Here is a 20432-nt window from a genome sequence, read left to right as displayed (position 1 = left end):
AGCAAAATACTGAATAGCCGCTTATTAAGCAAACACCTTCGAACCTGTGCACTGACTGAAGCAGGGATCCTGTGGAAAAAATAGTATTTGATCATGTAATTAAAAGCAGTATGATAATGAATATGCACAAGGGAGCAGAGTGAAAGTTGCACAGGTAAACTTTTGCTGTAGTTGTGTGGTTTCACGAGGCTTACCTGTGCCGATGAAGAAAGGCTTCTTTGTCGGCGCGTCGCGTCCAGACTGCCCCGATCTGCCGACAAACAGCTGATCGGCAGATCGGGGCAGCCATTTCAATTTAAATGAAGCCTCGATTATTTTAATCGCGGCTTCCTTTCCCTCTTCCGATCTGGCTAATCTACATGCCACCGTCGAAGGAGGCATGTAGTTTAGACACACCCTTAGAGTCCAGGAGGGGTTTCAGGATGCAAACTCCTGGAAGGAGTTTGGGTACAGGGGGACTCGCATCTGGGTCAGGAGGTTGGGTGTAGGTGGAGATTCAGGGCTGGGACAGGCTTCAGGAAGCAGGCTCTAGCAGGGCACCACTTAACTGAGATGGCTTCCGGGTGGTGGAGCAGTGGAATTAAAGCAGGCTTACTCCTGCCCTGGACCTGCACCACTCCTGAAAGCAGCTGGCATGTCCAGCAGTGGCTCCATGTGCTGCCCTTCATCTACAGGCACTAAATCTACAAGCAACTTAACCCCCCTTGCTGCAATGTAAGCCTATTGCTTTTTGTTTTATCATCATCATAGGTTAAGGAGAATACTTTCCCTCTCCTCTTTGTAATAACTTTTTAGATCCTATAATAGAAAGCTATTATCTTGTCCCTTCTCAGTCTTCTCTTTTCCAGACTATCCCAATTCTCTCATTCTTCCCTTATAGGTCATGCTTTCTAGACTTTTAATAATTTTTGTTGCACTTTTCTGAACCTTTTTTAATTTGTCCTTTACAGAAATGTGGTGCCCAGAACTGGACACAGTATTCCACTGGAAGTCTAATCAGCACAGAATAGAGCGGAAGATGTAATTCTCTTGTCTTGCTTACAACATTAGTGTTAATACATCTGTAACTCATGGGGGTGCTCCTTGGGAAATAAAGGGGACTCCCCTCAGGGTCAGTGGGGGCGCCACTCCAACCCACTAAAAGCCGCTAAGCAGTCAGTAGCCCGGCTCTAATCCTGGGCAGGGGCTGCAACAGTCAAGCAGTCTAAGCGAACAATCAGTAGCCCAGCCCTAACACAAGGCAGGGGCTGCAACAGTTCAGTAGCCTAGCCTTAGGGCAGGTGAAAGGCTTCTCCCAGGAGAAACCAACCAAGTCACTGTGAGTACGCCTAGGTATGAAGTCTGTCTCCTTACACAGGAAAGGTTCAGGCCCTTTGCCTGTGGCTGCACGCCACTGTAGGGGAGACTGCCACCCAATCAAGAGGTGGTAGGGGGAGCGCGGGCCCTCCCTTCACCACCGCACCCCGGCCCAGGGCCCTAATAGCAGCTGGTAATCAGCTGCCAGGTCAGCCAGGATCCGGGCCAAAACTCACTGACCTGTTGCACTGGGGTCAGTGGGGGATCCAGTCCGCAACCCACTGGCCCCAGCCAGACCAAGGTCAGTGACCCCTGGGCCGGCTCCAGTTCTCCCTTCCGTCCCAGGTACCTGGTTCCCTGGGAAGTTTCTAGGCGGCAAGGGGCGGGGTCCCCTGGCCACAATAGCAGGCCTGCGTGGTAATCCTCCCAGAGAGAGCTGGGAGGCCCAGGCCAGTTGTCCAACTCTGCTGGCTCTGGCTTTGAAGCCTCTGCCGACCAGAGTGGGGAGGCTTTTGGCTCCTCAGCTGTCAGAGAGGCAGAGGCCTCTGGCTCCCTTGCTGGCTGGGGAGAGAGTGCCTCTGTCTCTGGCAGGGCCCAGACTGGCCTTGTAGGAAGTCCTTTTATATCCCTGGGCCTGCCCCCTGACTTCCTCCCAGGTGAGTCCTCCAGGTGAGCCCAACCTGGCTCATGGAGAGGCACTTCCTCCTCAGGATCAGTGGGTGGCCACTCTAACCCACTACAACATCCCAGAATGATATTTGCTTTTTTTGCAACAGTGTCACACTGTTGTCTCACTTAACCTGTGGTCCACTATGACCGCTAGGTCCCTTTCTGCAGTACTCCTTCCTAGGTAATCATTTCCCATTTTGTATGTGTAAAACTGATTTTTCCGTCCTTTGCATTTGTCCTCGTTGAATTTCATTGTATTTACTACATATCATTTCTGTAGTTTGTCTAAATTATTCTGAATTATAATCCCATCCTCCAAAACACATGCAACTGATCCCATCTTGGTATCAGCAAACTGTAGAAGTGCGCTCTCTATGCCATTATCTAAAATTGTTGATGAAAATATTGAATGGAATCAGTCCCAGAACTGATCTGTATAAAACACCACTTGTTATGTCCTTCTTGCATGACTATGAACCATTGATAACTATTCTCTGGGAATGGTTATCCAACCAGTTATGCACCTGCTTTACAGTAGCCCCATCTCTGTTGTATTTCATTAGTTTATGTGAGATTGTATCAGGTACCTTACTGTAGTCTAGGCATTCCATATCTACCACTTCCCCCTTATCCACAAGGCTTGTTCTCCTGTCAAAGAAAGGTATCAGGTTGGTTTGATATGATCTGCTCTTTACAAATCCAGGCTGTGTCACTTATCACCTTATCTTCAAGATGTTTGCAGATGGATTCCTTTATCATTTGCTCCATTATCTTTCCAGGTACAGAAGTTAAACTGACTGTAGTTTCCTGTGTTGTCCTTATTTCCCTTTTGAAAGATGAGCACTATATTTGTCCTTTTCCAGTCTTCTGGAATTTAGATAAGCTAAGGGCTCAGATATCTCCTTACTCAGGTCCTTGATTATTTTAGGATACATTTCCTCAGGCTCTAGTCACTTGAAGACATCTAACTTGTCTAGGTAATTTTTAACTTGTTCTTTTCCTATTTTAGCTTCAGAATGTACCTTATTTTCATTGTCATTCACTGTGCTAGGTATCTATTCACCATCAACCTACTTGGTGAAAGCCGAAACAAAGAACTCATTAAGCACTTATGTCTTTTTCACATTTTCTATTATTCTTTTTTCCTTTTCATTGAGTAATGGTCTTACCCTGTCGTTGGTCTTCCTCTTGCTTCTAATATATTGGTAGAATGTTTTCTTGTTATTCTTTATGTGTGTAGCTCGTTTGAGTTTATTCTGTGTCTTGGCCTTTCTAATTTTACACCTTTATATATTTTTTATTTATTTTTATTCATCCTTTGTAGCTTGACCTTTTTTCCATTTTTGTAGGCCTCTTTTTGATGTTTAGATCATTTTAGATCTCTAGATTAAATCAGGATGGTCTGTTGCTATTTTTACTATCTTCCCTACACAGTGGAATAATTTGCTTTTGTGCCCTTAATAATGTCTCTCTGAAAAACTGCCAACTGTTTTCAATTGTTTTTCCTCTTAGACTTGCTTCCTATGGGCTCTTCACTACCAATTTTCTGAGTTTTCTAAAGTCTGCTTTTGTGAAATCCATTGTCTTTATTTTGCTGTTCTCCCTCCTATCATTCCTTAGAATCGTGAAATTTATCATTTTATGATCACTTTCATAGAAGCTTCTTTCCACTTTTAAGTGCTCTACCAGTTTCTTCCTATTTTTTTTAAATCAGATCTAGAGCAGCCTCCCCTCTGGTGGCTTTCTCCACTTTCTGAAATAACAAAGTATTTTCCAATACTTTCTAACAACTTGTGCCTTGCTGTGTTATTTTCCCAGCAGATGTCTGGATAGTTGAAGTCCCAGTTACCACCAGCTCCTGTGTTTTGGGTGATGTTGCTAGCTGTTCAAAAAAGCTTCACCCCCCCTTTTTTTTTGTTAAGTGGGCTATGGTAGACTTCTATAATGACATCACACTTGTTTTTTACCCCTTTTAGCCTTGCCCAGAGGTTCTCAACAAGTTTGTCTCCTGGTGAGATAGAGCACGGTGAGTTGCTCTGAAGGAATGGTGAGTGCACTGTGTGATCAACAGGACGAGCTTTGAGCAGCTGGATGGAATCTTCAGAGGTTTCGTTGTTATACTGTTGAAGTCGCTACTGACTGCCAAGGAGATATTACAATAGCTTACAGCAGCGTTTCTCAAAGTGGGCCACAAGCCTTGTGGCTCCCTTGTGGCTCCCATGTAGCAGACCCTCAGGATAAGCACACAGATTTGATAAATTCTTTTGAGAGGTCATGTGGCAAAGTAGATGAGACTAGGAGTTGTCATATTAGGGTATGTCTACACTATGAGATAAGGTTGAATTAAGATATGCAACTTCAGCTACATTAATTGCAAAGCTGAATTTGAAGTACCTTAACTTGACTTTTGGTGCTGTCCATACTACAGGAAGTTGAAGGGAGAGTGTTCTCCCTTCAGCTTCCCTTATTTCTCATGGAAGCAGGACTACCGGCATCGACAGGAGTGCTCCTCTCTGTTCGAATTAGCGTGTCTTCACTAGACCCGCTAATTTGAACCCTGGAAGATTGACAATGGCAGCTTTGATCTTCTCTCTAGTGTAGACATATTTTTAGAAACCTAAAGTGAAAACTTGGCCTCGTTGAAGTTTATGGTACAACTCCCATATACTTCAGTGGGCCTAGGATTTCACCCTGGGGTTCTATTTTCAACTGAGTGAGAAACCACCTTGTTTAACCTTCTGGTTATTTTTTTCTGTAAAATGGCGAGCGGGGCTAATATTTGTCTCCCTTCTAAGGTAGGAGGATAAAGGTCTGCTTCAGTAATGAGGATTGTGAAGGGTATAAAGTTATTTTAGTAAAAATACTACAGAATTATTACAAGTATTGAATCTACATCACCTGTCTCCCATCCACTGGGCTTTCCAGTGGTCTAACAAGTATCTTCATAAGAGGCAGGGAAAAATCAATTTTGCTGTGTCCGAGCAGGAGGTTCATTTTTATGTGGCTACTTCAGAATGTTGCATGGAGCACAGTGGAGCTTGGGACTATGCACCATGCAGCTGGAATGTTCAGAGAAGTGTTTTGTTTCAAAGCATGGAGTAAAACATTTTTTGAATGATTCTTTTTTGCAAAGTTAGATTTTCAGGTGGACATCTCCCACTGCCCACATAGAAGTAGAACTGTTTTCTGTCCCAAATGCTACTTTTTCATTCTTGAAAAAGTGTATTTTGCTGGTAGAGCTAAGATATGATTTCAGTATGCAGGATGTCGGTATAAAGCATGCTATCAGATGCTGTTATTTAATGTAAAACATACTAAATTTAACTAGGTTTAAATATGTGACAATAGAGTGTAATATTTCATGTTACACTAAACGATTTCAGGGTATACGACTGTTTAGGACTGTATCTATATTAATCTCATTCTCTCCATTGTACTTTATTTTCTTTTATCTGCATTGGTATATTTTTAATCACTATGGATACAAAAAAGAAACATCTGTGCTTTTGAGTTTTCTGTGATCTCTTAAAATAGAATAACTAAAGCAACAGTGCAACTGATCCTTCTTCAGTACAAACTGGAATATCTTCTGATACCTTTTTCAGTTTTTTTCATGGCATTTCCTGTTTTTCTAACAAAATAAATTGCTTATTTTATTTATTTCTAGAAACCTAAAACTGGCATAAATACTTCCTAAGATCCTTTTTGGGAACAATGTGTTGCATCAAGCATTCTGGTGAAATGATGTGGCAAATATGTGTGATAATTTGGAACATTTTCAAGTATTTGCTATTTTAATGTAACTTCTTCCCAAACTTTACTTTATATATGAACTACAAGTTCTTTCTATGTTGTTGTCTTTCTGATGCATCTCACTATATGCAACTGTTAACATACTTTCATGGCACTTTGAAAAACAATATGCTATTTTTTTAGCCCACCATCCCATTCTCAATTAAAAATGGGAAGGTGTAGTTATGTAACAAGGTTGTCTGCCTCTTTAAGGGTTGGATGTCCAGGGATAGCTAGCCACATTCAGTTATCAGACCCAGCTGAGAAAGGGTCAGGTGATTTCTATAAAGGGCTGAGATTACTGCAGGATGGTGGTTGCCTTCTGTGCAATGCCCTAGAGCAGTGGTTCCCAACCTTTTTTATACTGCGGATCGGCAAACCCATTTGCAGGCTTTTGGCGGACCCGTGTGATTTTATTTGCATATTTGCATATTAATTGTGCAAATAATGAATATGCAAATAAAATGTTACTTGTCTGCCAACCCGCTGACCCTTTCTTGTCACTGCACATCCCTCTACCTCCAACCCCAGAACCCTCTGACCCCGCCCAGCCAACCCTGGTACTTATTGTCTCTGTATTATTAAACCTGCCTTAACCCCAGCCCTCCTCCTTTAAGCCCTAGCCCCAAACCAGTCTCTTGCTCCCCAGTACCTAACACTCTTTGACCCTTACCTCTACTTCCTGTGTTTTTGACACAGTTTGCAAATAAAAAATAATATACACCGCTAATAATACCACAAAATACAGTTATTATTAATTATACCAACTTAAAAATGCCCCTCAAAAGTCAATTTGAACACTGTTCATTGAAGTCTCAATTCATATAAAAGTATCCACCTGCCATCCATGTAGTCAAAACACAATATAAAATAACAGTGAAGCAAAACGAATGGGAAATACATTTAGTGATCTTGGAGTACCACTGTTTTCTCTCTCTATATATATATATATATCTGTAGCTTATAACACTTTACTTTCTAAACAAATAATAATCACAGCTGTAATCACACTAAATGGTACCCATCGAACTGACACTATCTCTGCAAGTATGCAGATTGTGAAGTTGGATTTAGAAATTTGACTTCATTGCAGAAACAGGTGTAATTTGTAAGAAAATGTAAAGTCACTGTTTTTTTTATTTTTAAAAATGGGTTTTCTTACATCACAATCAGTGGAGATGAAAAAAGCCTTATATCAATTCCCAGTAAATGCCATGCCTGAAGAGGAGTAACTTAATCTTTATTATTGGTTCCCTGAGACAGTTCTACATTCATATTGAAAATATGAAGATGATACACTGGTATAATGAATTTATGTACAGAAATAGAGATAATTGTGATACTGGGAGCCATTGTGGTGGCCTTCGCACTTTCAAATAGTCACTCTGAGAAATAAACTTCATACTGCATGATCCTCTGGTGTTATGGTTTAAAGCCCCACAGTCATTTATTTGTCATATGCATTTTGGCCAGAAAATACATTGTTTTAAAATTACCACATTTTTTATAAACTGTAGCCTGTATGCTGAAAAGTTTTTATCTGAATTATTAAATTTAGAAAACCTTTCCCTTTTCCAGTTAAATATGGTAGTTTTTTTTTTACTCAAGAGTGTGTGTTAATCAGGAATGGATGAGTTGTTTTTTAAAACAAGAGTGATTAATTGGACTAGGATTTCATTTAAACAGTTGGACATAATCTTTTGGGTTAAAGATAATTAGATATTGTCAAATGCATTTAGCATTTCCAGTAGACTAGCTTCCATTCTGGTCTTTTGTTCAATATTACATTAATCCAACAAATAGTCCAGTTGATTTCAAGAATAATATTCACTGTGTAGAAACATTTGAATCTGGTCCCAGACTGCTGAATATTTGTGAAATCATGTAGCTTTGCTTTGTAGTAATGGTTGCAGACCAGTTGCACATGTGCTTGATGGTTTTGCTAGGGCGTAGAGGATTGGCATTGTCTCACATGTTCCCACATAAATCCACTGTGTAAAGGCTGTATTGAAGAAAAACTATTGAAACTGAGATGCTGAAAAGTCCTCCCTCCACTGTTAAATATTTTGTAGAAACACTCCTAGAATGAAAATCTTGACTATGAATGTTTAATCTTCTCGATTACAGAATTGATAAGAGTTAATGAATACCTTTTTTGGAAAAAAATTCTGTTTGATATTTAAATATGATTTATACACATTGACCTAAATGTGAAACTAACCAATTATACATAAATTTTTGTGTTCTCTCACTTTTTTTTCTGTAAAAGTCTATTTAGCTATTTTGCCACTTTAAAGCATGAATTTGAATAAGATGTTTTAGCTGTGTCCACTTCTTTTTGTCAGGAATCTCTGGCTTATGCAAACAGAAGTTTGAACGCAATTCCTGGTGAGAAGGTCTTGAGAGACACACGTGAGCAACGTGAGCAACAAAATCGACTTAAAGAGATTAACCAACAGCTGAAAAATCTGGAGGGAAATCTTGTAAGCCAGAATTTATAATTGCATATGATTAGCTCCAGAACGAAGAAATATTTCACACATATATATGTAATTATATATATGTGTGAGTGTAATTATATAAGTTTCATGTGAAAAGTTACTCTAGTTTTGAGAGAGAGTCCCTGTTCTAATGATACTCCCTGTTTATATATAGGGAATGTCTCTCAAACTCACTTTCAGAAAGGAAGAAGCCTTTCAACAGTGAAAGAAGTATTTTAAATATTTTCTAAAAATGTATGGAATTGGTGTGGTTTCTTCAAATACGTTTTTGAAATAATTCAGTGTGATCCAACATTGACTCTGTAATCTGATTTTATTTAATTCATATTATATATTTTTTAAAAACCTGACAGTTCCAGAAGGCCAAGAAAGCAGGAGAGTTAAAATGTTATAAGTGTATAAAATGTGAATTGTAATTCAATACTTTAGGGAAAAGCTGCATAATTTCTCAGTCTTAATAATAATAATAATAATAATAATAATAATGATAATTTGTTGAGGGGTGTCTCTGGGGGTGCTCCACATTAGGTGCTGAATGTCCCTCCACCTCTCGACAGATTTTTCTCTAGCAATACATTGGGAGCTGTGCATGTGTGGCGCATGCGCGCCCTGGTGCCATTGCGCATGCACGCCCCCCCCTCCTTTCAGTTCCTTTCTACCGTCCCTGGCTTCATATGGAACTCTTCAGTGCTCTCATTTCTCTTCATCTTGTTATAGCAATTTTACTTTTCTAGTTAGCTTAGTATTAGGTTCTTACTGTTTGTTTAGTGTTGGCTTAGTGTTACTTATAGCTTTTAAAAAAAAACAAATCTCAGATCGTGGACAGTTTGTCTGATCATAACCGTGGCTTGGGATCTCCCAGTTTCAAATGTTGCGCACTCTGCAATGAGGCAATGCCAGCCTCAGATGGACGTGTAAACTCTGTCAAGTGCCTTGGCAACTCGCACTCTCAAAAAGACTGCCCACATTGTGCTAAGCTTAAAGCATGGGCACGTAAGGATAGAGAGCTCAGGCTCTGACCTGGGCTCAGGTCAAATTAACATGGCAAAAAGGGATAAACCCCCTGGAGCCACAAAAAGACGGGCAAGCTCACTGCCTCAGGACATACCACACTAATACCAACACTGGTACTTTCCCTTGCAACAAACCCCGCTGCCAGCTTTGTCCACATAATCACTCTGTTGACACCATTATTGGGCCTAACCAAGTGAGTTATAAGATCAAGAATACATATTCCTGCGCCTCCAGAAATATAATCTATGCTATTATGTGCCGAAAGTGTCCATCTGCTATGTATATTGGACAAACATCTCAGACACTTCGCCAAAGAATCAATGCCCATAAAACAGACATTAGACAGGATCACAAAGAAAAAACAGTTGCTTGTCATTTCAACCAGAAAGGACACTGTCTCAATGACCTGCTAACCTGCATCCTACTTCAGAAGACATTCAAATCTGCACTTGAAAGGGAATCCTCTGAACTGGCATTCATGCTAAAATTCGACACTCTCCGCAGGGGACTTAACAAAGACTCCAACTATCTTACCCATTACAAAGATAGCTTCCCCAATTATCACCTCTAATACTATTAACCCACATACATTTACCCTTCCCCACCTCTAATATCATTAACTCACTGGCATTCACCTTCCTTCCCCCCCCCCCCCCGCATCCCCCTTCTGTTCTGAAATGTGATTTGTCCTTTTCATATGTGTTCATTTTTTTAAATTGTATCCTTTGGTATATATGGCTGTGACTATTTTCTTCCACTATTTGATCTGAGGAAGTGGGTCTGGCCCACGAAAGCTCATCATCTAATAAATCATCTTGTTAGTCTTTAAAGTGTTACATAGTCCTGTATTTTGTTTCAGCTACTCTCCTAAGAGGCACTCTGCTGACAGGCAATTGGATCCCTCCAATATGTGCCTCAGCACTTTTGACTGCCCAGGTATCTCGGAGAACTGCTCATCAAACAAAAAAGTGCGAAAACAGCTGCCCCTTCAGAGGCAACAGGCCACACCATGCCTGCCTCAAACAATGAGGCACCGAGCAGGACGCCGCTTGCCTCAGCACCAGCTCCAGCAACGCCTCAGGACCGCAGCACGGCACTGTAGCCTTTCACAGGGCTTACAGGGCAGCCACTTGGTACCAGCCCTCCCCCTCATTGTCAGGGCAACCCCTCTTGCCGCGAACTCTGCTCTCTCAGCACTGCAATACTCAGTGACAGCACAGCTCCCACATACTCCCCTCATGAACTACAGGGAGATTAAAGACATAGCAATTTCTTCTATACACCAATCTCCTATTTTGAGTGACAATAGATATCCTCACTCTCCTTTTTCTGATTATACAGAATCACCTTCCCCCCTCTCAATGGAAGAGAGAGATGACTTAGCTGTGTTTTCACCACAGCTTTCTCAACACTGAGAGGGGTCAGGAATGCCAGTTAACTCTGTGCAACCAGATTTCATCCCAACACAAATGGCTTCTTGGGCTCCATTCCCATGGATGCCTCCACCCATGATTTACCCCCAGCAGTGGCAAATGTGGAACCAATGGCCACAACAACAACATAGGAAGAGTCCATTTAAATCCAAACATATGAGCTATGTCTACACTACGAGTTTTCTCTGCAAAAAATATGCTAATATTTCCCAAAAAAGGAGGTTTTCCGATCTTGTGGGAAAAGGGGTTTTTGCAGAAAAAGAAAATGTCCACGTTGCTTGTTTTCGCGCAAAAACCCTAGCGCAAAAATGGATCAGCAGAAAGTATACAAATGAGATTGCGACTCATGTAAATGAGTCTCTCATTAGCATATTTTTTTTGCCGAGAAAACTTGTAATGTAGACGTAGCCATGGTGAAACCTCGCACTTGCCTGACCAAATAACTTCATTCGTCTTTTGCAACTTTACTTCAGGCTAACTCTCCTTCTACCATGGAGGAGGCAATCCTACCACCATCCTCTAACAACGTGGAGGATGTTTCTTCCTTTCAAGACCTTTTTAAAAGAGTTGCAACCAATTTAAATATCGCCGTGGAAGAGGTGCAAGACTCTCACCATGATCTTACAAGCATCCTCCAAACTGCACCATCTGCAAAGATAGCTTTACCTATCAATCTAGCCATACTTTAACCGGCAAAAACCTTATGGCAGACACCTGTCTCCATCCCACCCACATGCAGAAAGGCAGATCGGAAATATTTTATCCCCTCCAAGGGCTCTGAGTTTCTTTTTACATACCCTCTGCTCAACTCCCTTATAGTGGATGCTGCACAGCAAAGAAATAAGCAGCAGAACCGATCCACTCCATCTGAGAAGGACAATAAAAGATTTGACTAATTTGGCAAAAAGGTTTATGTTTCGGCTACACTTCAGACAGGAGTAGTGAACTACACCGTGTTACTCAGTAAATACGATTTTAACAACTATGCAAAGTTTAACACATGTATTGAAAATATCCCTGACAATAAAAAGACACAATTTACAGCTATCATCTCTGAAGGGCAAACAATATCATGTATAGCATTACAAGCTGCCCTCGATGTAGCAGATACAGCCATGAGGACGACAGCCACAGCAGTCACTATGAAAAGGGCCTCACAGATCAATTCTGCTTTTCTCCGTCAAGTTCACCTAGCCGTGGAGGATCTCCCGGTCAACTGTGAGAAGCTATTCTCTATGAAGACTAATGAACTACAGCCGGTCCCCAAGTTACGAACAAGTTGCAGACCAAACACTTGGCCATAACTCAAAGTGTTCATAACTCAGATCTCATTGAGTTACATGGTAACCGCACTGTTCATAAGCACGGATCGCGTTTGTAACTCAGGGACTGCATTTACAACCGCTTTGGTCGTAAGTGCGGATGGTCGTAAGTGGAAGTGGTCGTAAGTTGGAGACCGGCTGTACTTCAGTCAGTGAAGGATTCCAGGACTATACTACGTTCACTGGGCATCCAAACATCTGCAACAAGACCAAGACAATTCAGGTACCAACCACATCAGAGACCAAAGTACCCACAACTCACTTATTACCAGAGGCAAGACCACCTGCCGTACCAACACTGTGGGCAAGGTAGACAGCAAAGATGACGTACTCAGAATAACAACCCCAACCGTTCATCCCAATCCAATAAGCAAATTTGAAATAACAGTTGAGAGACTGAAAACCATTTCACTTACCTCAGAGCCTCAAAGTGTATCAAAACTATTCCACTTTCATTTGTTACCGTTTTTACAAAACTGGAAAACTATTACTTCTGACAAGTAGGTAATACAAACTATCTCCGCAGGTTACACCATCCCTTTCCTCTCCCTCCCTCCTCTCCAGCCATCCACCCCGTCCCTCTTCAGAGACCGCTGTAATGAGACCATATTACAACAAGCGGTGGATCACCTGCTCCAGTGAGGGGCCGTAGAACCAGTGTCCCTGGAGTTCCACAGTACCGGTTTCTACTCACCCTATTTCCTGGTAGAAAAGAAGACAGGCGGGTGGAGACCGATCTTTGATCTTAACAAATACATAAGAAAACAGAGATTCAAAATGGTCACTCTGGCCACCATTATCCCAGCTCTGGAGTTTGGTGACTGGTTTTCATCTCTCAACTTGCAGGATTTTATACTTTCATATATCAATTCAGCTGATTTATAGACGTTTCCTTCATTTTCCCTTAGGTTGCCAACATTACCAGTACACGGTCCTACCCTTCGGTCTCTCGACAGCACCCAGGGTATTTTCCAAGGTGTTAGTGGTCATCGCCACACCTCTCAGGAAATGTGGAGTCACTGTCTACCCTTACTTAGACAATTGCCTTATCAAAGCAAGGACCGAACAAGTATACAGTAATTACTCATTTAACATGTGCCCGCTTAACACGTTTTTGCGATAGCACAATTCTTTTTTTAGGCAACATTTTTTTAATAAAACAACCATCCCTGAAATAACACGGAAGTGCTCCGGTCAGCCACTCTCTCAGCCGGGCTGCTGTGAGCCACATGTGTACTCACGGCTCCAGCCTGAACTTGCTAGCAGCTGGCCACTGAGCACAGGTAGCTGCCTTGAGATGGGGACATAAAGTTGGGGGAGAGAGGAGACTGGGTTACAGCAGGGAGGGGAAGTGTTTGGCTCTGGGGAAGAGAAGGGGGGGAGGGAGATTGGGTTGGGAGTATGCCCCTGTGATGGGTCTGCCGGGATCCGCACTGCGTCCGGCGAGGGCGGTTCAGCGGGGAATAGTGCGGTGAGTGGCGAATCCTCCGCCACTTTGCAGGGAGGCGGGGGAAGCCGCGTGCAGCCATCCGGGCGCCTCGCCCCCTCTCCTCCACCCCCACTTGCAGGCTGTTGGCTGCGTGGAGCTTCCCCCGCCTCCCTGCAAAGCGGCGGAGGGTTTGCCGCTCTCCGCGCCGTTCCCCGCCGACCTCCCCTCGCCGGATGCAGTGCGGGTCCCGGCAGACCCGTCACAGAGGCACACTCCCAACCCAATGCCCCTCCCCTCCCCTCTCCTCTCTTTCCCTTCCCCACAGCCAAACACCTCCCCTCCCTGCTGTAACCCAGTCTCCTTTCTCCCCCAACCTTATGTCCCTGTCCCAAGGCAGCTGCCTGTGCTCAGCGGCTGGCTGCTAGCAAGTGCAGGCTGGAGACGACTCAGCACCAACAGAAAATTGACTTAGACACCAACGCTTGAAACGCAACCCCCACCTTTTCCATTATTTTCAATGGGAAAATTGACCCTGCAAAACATGTTTCTACCGTATCTACCGTGTTAAATGAGAAATTACTGTATCACCAGCATTCTCTCGTGGCCTTAGTTGTCTACGTTCTTTAGGACTCCTAGTAAACCATGGCCAATCAATGCTTACACTTACCCAAACCATCCAATTTATTGGGGGCGCATCTCATTTCCATTGCAGCCAGGGCCGCTTTGCCTACTGACATATTCATCCGCTTCAGACAACTGATGCCCTCAGTAACGGCTCATGACTGCCTACAACTTTAAGGTCACATGGCATCATGCAACCCTGTGGTGCCCAATGCATGACTATTCATGAGATGTCTCCAAGGCTGGCTCCAACTCAAATACAAACTGCCCGTCCATCACATGACCAAATCACTAACATTACCATATGCAGTTAAGGCATCCCTACATTGGTGGACAAAATCATCCTACCTATGCACAGACATACCCTTTCAAAGCCCAGAACCCACAGTAATCATTACTACAGACGCTTCGCTCACTCATATGAAAGGCCGAACAGCACAAGGTGTACGGTCTTCAGCAGACTGCATCCTTCACATCAACGTTCTCGAACTCGGTGCAGTTCACCTTGCATGCCAAAAATTATTCCCCCATATCACGAGGTTTCATATCAGAATATATACGGACAACATGGCATGCATGTTTTATATAAATAGTCAAGGCAGTGCTTGGTCATAGGCTCTCTGCAAGGAAACCATAGCGCTTTGGAATTGGTGTGTAGCCCGAGACATCCGTGTAACCACATGCCACCTCCCTGGGGTCCTCAGCTCAACAGCAGATACCCTCAGCAGAGCCCTACCACGGGACCATGAATGGGAACTTGATTATACATTAAGGGACAAAGTAAAACTCATCCTCATTGCACCTTGTTGGCGTCGTCAACCGTGATTTCCCCTCCTGAACAGGATGGCACGCCTTACATAAGAGGTTCTTATGTAAAGTGCACTCCTCTTTCCACATAAATCAAACCATATACTTACCAGTGTTTTTTCCAAAGCCTCACGCCAACGGTTTTGAAGCACAGATGTACACCTTAGACGTCAGAAGGGCACTTTCCTTCTATGTCCATAGAGTTAAACCTTTCAGATCATCTTCACAACTCTTCGTCTCCATTGCAGATCACATCAAGGGAAAACAAATATCATCACAGATATTATCACATTGGATTTCGGAATGCATTGCTACATGCTGTTCGCTAAGGGTATGTCTACATGCTGTTCGCTAAGGGTAGTCCTAATCCGAACTAGCTACTCCGTGCCGCGTGTAGCCGCGCGGCACGGGGTTCGAACTGCCGGCATTTAAAAATGGCGCCAGCCGGCTTCATGCAAATGAAGCCCGGGAAATTCAAATTTGCAAGTGCGGTATGCCTACATTACCCTCCTAGTTCGAATTAGGAGGGTAGTGTAGGCATACCCTAAGTAACTTACCTATGCCAATTCCAATCTGAGCACACTCCACAAAAGCGGTTGCCATGTCCATCGCTTACCTGAGGAAAGTTGCCGTGGGTGACATATGTGCAGCAGCCATGTGGACATCAGAAGACACTTTTTCAAGTCACTGTGCACTTGCCTTGGGACCTCTCCAGCATACTAAACTAGCAAAAGCTGTATTACAAATGGTGTACTTACCTGATCCGAAGTTCCTACCTCCATAGAATATATTGCTTTGTAGTCACCTAGGGTACGTCTAGACTACATGCCTCTGGCGACAGAGGCATGTAGATTAGACTACCCGGCATAAGAAAATGAAGCGGCGATTAAAAAAATTGCCACTTCATTTAAATTTAAATGGCTGCTGCGCTGAGCCGATCAGCTGTTTGTCGGCTCAGTGCAGTAGTCTGGACGCTCCGCGGTCGACATCAAAGGCATTTGTCAACCTCCCAGGTATGCCTCCTGTAGTCTAGACGTACCTCTAATGTGGAGCACACCCAGGGACACCTCTCAAAGAAGAAGAGGAGATTACTCAGGTTACTCACCTTGATATCATTCTTTTATAATTTTTATTTCTCATAATTTTGACAGATAATATCTGTCTTTTTTAAAAACATTTTCCCATTTTTATCAGTTTAAATTTTCACTATGGGAAATTATGGGGGGTCAGATGATAATTATTTGACAGCAAATGTTGAGATTTTAAAAGTTAAAGCTTTATAAGCACTAAACCACAAATTATCATTCTCAAATATCAAAATGTACAAAATAAATTGCCTTAAATCAGACTCTTATAATTGCTCTGACATTTCTTTTACATTGTCTTTCTGTCAATTTGGATTATTATTGATGGAAATAGTTCTTTGGGTGCATGCTTATGTCCATTCCAATTAGGTGTGTGCGTGCCATGTGTGTGGAATCTGGAGCTTTTTCTCTTAACAGTGCCCGTTGGGCCAGCCAGGGAGCCCCTTTGGGTGGTGCCAACATATCGGTGCATATATACTGAAAATCAAAGGGAAAAACAGGAAGATTTCTCATAACTTCTGCTCCTTGTTTTCAGCCCCCCTCCTTTTTTTCCTTTCCCCTTCTCCCCTATTTATTTTGGGTCTGTACATCCTAAACTCAAAACTCTGGTCATCTGAAGAAGTGGGCTGTGCCCATGGAAGCTCATGATACCATCTTCATGTTTTGTTAGTCTATAAAGTGCTACCAGACCTTTTTTTGTTTTTTAAGTTTATCCTGTACAGACTAACTCGGCTACCCCCTGAAGCTTCTAGATCTTGTTATACATTTCCTAGGTTGAAAAGCTCACTATCAAAGCTTTATTCCTATGCAAGTACTCATGGATTGTGATTAAAGTCACTTTTGTCTCTTTAAGTTAAACACATTGTCTCTTGGGTCTATTATTGTAAGGCCTGTTTTCCAATCTTTAAATCAATCTTGTGGCTCTGCTCTCAAACCTGTGCAATTATCAACATCTTTATTGAATTGTGGATATCAGAATTTGCTTGCTAGAGAAGCACTCTGGAGAGAGAGATTAGACATGATGTTGGACTCTTTGCTAAGAGAAGCATAGAAATTATCTGCCCATGAGGAGCTGTGAAAAAGGCATGTAAGACACATTGAAGTTCTGGGGATGAATGAAATAAAAGTAGGCAGCCTAGGAAAATACGATTTGGGTGTGGGCTGGAGGCTCATTGTTGTTAGTGGTTCTTACTTAAGGCCCTGTCAGGATGTGGGAGAAATTCCCTCTTTAGTTATGGCATCAGCAGGGGTGTCCGAGGACAGATGGTGGTGCCCTTGTTTAAGTCCAGAAAGGATCATGGTGTCAGACTGCCAGAGCATAGGAAGGGCTTTAAAAGACTTTTGAGCTGACTATTGAGAGATGAAGCACTCGTTTCTTTTAAGTTTTAGAAGTGTGTTTTTGGTTGGACTCTTGTTTTACACTGAAAGGGGAGGTCTTTTCCTATGGTTTGCTAGAGGGCTAGCCTGTAGCCATTGCACCATAGTGGAGAAGAAACTAAGCAGATAGGAAAACTGGCATGGTCCACTTGATATGGGAAAACACATTTCTATTAAATAAGTTATAAATGGTTTTGGACTGACCTGAAGAGCTCTGGGTAACTTGAAAGCTTGTGTCTCTCATCATCAGAAATTGGTCCAATAAAGGCCCACCCACCTTGTCTTTCTAGACGAGAGGTTTTTAAGCATAGTTAATTGAAAAAGCATTTTTGTAGTTGAGCAGGGGAAAAAATTGGTACAAGAAGTTTCATGTATAAGTCTGTCATCCAAGAATTGTCTGTCCCAAGAACAGAGGTCTGAGTGTAGTCTAGAATCCATGCTTTAAAACTGAAATGAATACACGAATTATGTCTTGTATAGAGAGATTAATAATACAGAGAATGGAGTTTGAAGAGTGAGCACATGCTCATTTCTGCAGTTGACCAATGATGATGAGTGATGGCCACTGATGGGATGGTAAAAAAGAAACCTCAAGAAAAATATTTTTTGGTTTACATCAATCCAGAAGTCCTTCATTTGCTATTGTGAGTAATTCCTTAAATAACTGTAACTGGAAGAGATTGGAAAAAGTAATTTTTTAGTATCCAAACTTGTTCATTTAATAAACTTTTGAATATAGTTGGTTTCTCGGCCTTCCCTGCATGACCTTCGTTTGCTGAGAGATTCAAGCTCTTTGTCTTAGATAGAAGAGCTCTATGTAAGCTCACAAGCTTGACTCTCTTACCAACAGAAGTTGGTCCAATAAAAGATATGACCTTGTGTCCCTCTCCCCCAAGTTTTTCTAATATCTTAGGGTCAACATGGCTACAGAAACGTGTCATATAAAATAATTATATGATGGTTTCCTTTTGTATGGAGAAAACAATCTATTATATCAAACACTTTACAAAATACTGTTGTAACAGTATGTTTAACTCCTTTTCTCGTGTCCAAGATCAGTTGTTTCATGTACTGTTCATTCTGAAACACATCTTCTGTGGGGTGAAACTGTTCTAAGGTATTTTAAAAATTAATTGGGCAACTTTAGTGTCTATGAAGGCAGGGGAAAATAACTTTCCTTCTAGGTGGCACAGTTTCAAGTGAGATCTATGATCCTCTTTACTAAGGAGCTGAGGCAGGTGTATTCATTCACTTCCCTTGACCTGTGCTGGTGTGAGAGAGAACAGGGAAATCCAGTGGAGCTGGGGTCTATGACATCTAATACTAGGTGGTCACCACTAGCTCCTAAAATCCTAATAGCTTCCACCACCTCCTCCCTTACTCTTGCGTGCACATGCAGTAGAATTTTCTTCCATACTATTGTTCTGCTGAGTCTCTTAATGTTAATTCACAATTTTAGTATTGAAAAATAAAAATAAATCAGTTGTTCTGTTATGCTCTAAGTAAATGAGAATAATTAAGTTGTTTGCAAAATGTCTTCCCCTTCCAGTGTCTTAAAAATGTCCTTAGTAAAACAGTATATGAAGGAATGTATTGTATGCATTGTTTAAAACACATTTTGGAATCTCAACCTAACTAAAATTTATCTGACTATGGTTTCTAGACCCTTGTTGAATTTCTTTTTGGTTTTCCATTTGACCTAAGTTCACTTGTTCTTCATTTGAAGTGATGGCAGTATCTTTCCACATTCTTTCATCTTTCAGTTTCTTGGAAACCATTGAGCTTAGCTTTGTTTAGTCAATTGCATTGTTGTTACTGCTTCAGAAATGTTCAGCTTCCAAAGACCTGTTGCTGAGCATTGATAAAAAGAATGTTGTATACAAAGGGTAAAAATCTAGTGAAGCTTGGTGGGTTTTCTTGGTTTTTTTTTTACATTTTGAAATATGGCTTCCATTAGTTAGTATTTGTAATATGGAGACCCTTACTTGGAAGATATGGTGTTTCTGTGATGGCAAAGGTTTTGATTCTACATCTAGGCAAGCTATTGCTAGGAAACTTCTCTGAGTCGCCTATTTTCTTTTCAATTAAGCTACAAAAATAGTCCTACTTCCCAACTCTGTAAGGCCACAGTGGCCATACATACTTGTAACTGTTTTGGTGTTTTCAAAGGAAATTAGATAGCGGGTGTATGTGCTGATATATTACCTCAGTTGGGATCCTGTCAGCTTCTTTTTAAATATTTTAGATTTGCTTTATTTTAGCAACACAGTACTTAGTACCAGTATACTTCTCATACCCTTTTCCATTAATTGTATCTTCCATACTCATTTTTCTTAAGGAGCACAAGCCAAACACAGTTTTTTTTAATTTCAGACTCAGTGCCATAGGGATTGTCTGCATAGTTGTAGAAAGAGTTTGTCAGTTAACATTCTGACCAGACGTGATTCAACAGCCAAGCATAAAATGTGGTTGTAAATTCTTAACAGTGTTTCTGGTATTTTGTGTTCACTTTTTGTACCCTGTCATGTATAAAAATGTAAATCTCAGTGTGGTAAAATATATTATATACATAATATAAAAATAATTTCCTGTGCCTCATGAGGAAGTCAATATTTTAGACTAGGGATATGTGAAATCTAGAAAATGTTAGCACACTTTGGTGTTTTCAGAAAATATTGGTGCAGAATTTCTCTTTAGTCCCTTGATGGTATAGTATCTAGTAATGATGTAGAATATACGTCTGTGAAAAATATCACAAGGGAAAATACATTTTAGTGCTGCTTTGCTGAACAAAGCCTCGTGGACCATTTAAATCCTGTATGAAGACCATAGTTGAGGCTAAAATAGTGCATATTATCTTGTTTGAGTCCTGTGCACTGGCTTGAATGTAACTCAGTGGGTCCGATCCAGCAGCCTCCATGTAGGCAAAATTTGAGCTGAAGTCAACAGGAGTGCAACACACACACACACACACTCTCTCTCTCTAGTTTTGTCAGACCTGCAATATGATTGTTTATCTAGTGAATTTGCTCTCATTTCTTAATGTGATTTGAACATCACAGAAGGAGAGGGATAGCTCAGGGGTT

At 41.7% G+C, this 20432-nt stretch overlaps 1 protein-coding gene across 1 annotated transcript in view; it reads left to right on the top strand.

The window, feature by feature from the left end:
* FSIP1 (fibrous sheath interacting protein 1) overlaps nt 1–20432 on the top strand; it is a 195800-nt gene that overhangs the window by 67156 nt on the left and 108212 nt on the right. The window contains exon 10 of the mRNA XM_089778464.1: nt 8103–8240. Within this exon, the coding sequence (XP_089634590.1) occupies nt 8103–8240 (138 nt within the window). The remainder of the gene's footprint in view (nt 1–8102; nt 8241–20432) is intronic.

The sequence above is a fragment of the Pelodiscus sinensis genome, chromosome 5 (assembly GCF_052426305.1).
Source record: "Pelodiscus sinensis isolate ZL-2025 chromosome 5, ASM5242630v1, whole genome shotgun sequence".
NCBI lineage: Eukaryota > Metazoa > Chordata > Testudines > Trionychidae > Pelodiscus > Pelodiscus sinensis.
The sequence above is the reverse complement of the archived record's forward strand: the minus strand, read 5'-3'. Positions and strand labels throughout refer to the sequence as shown.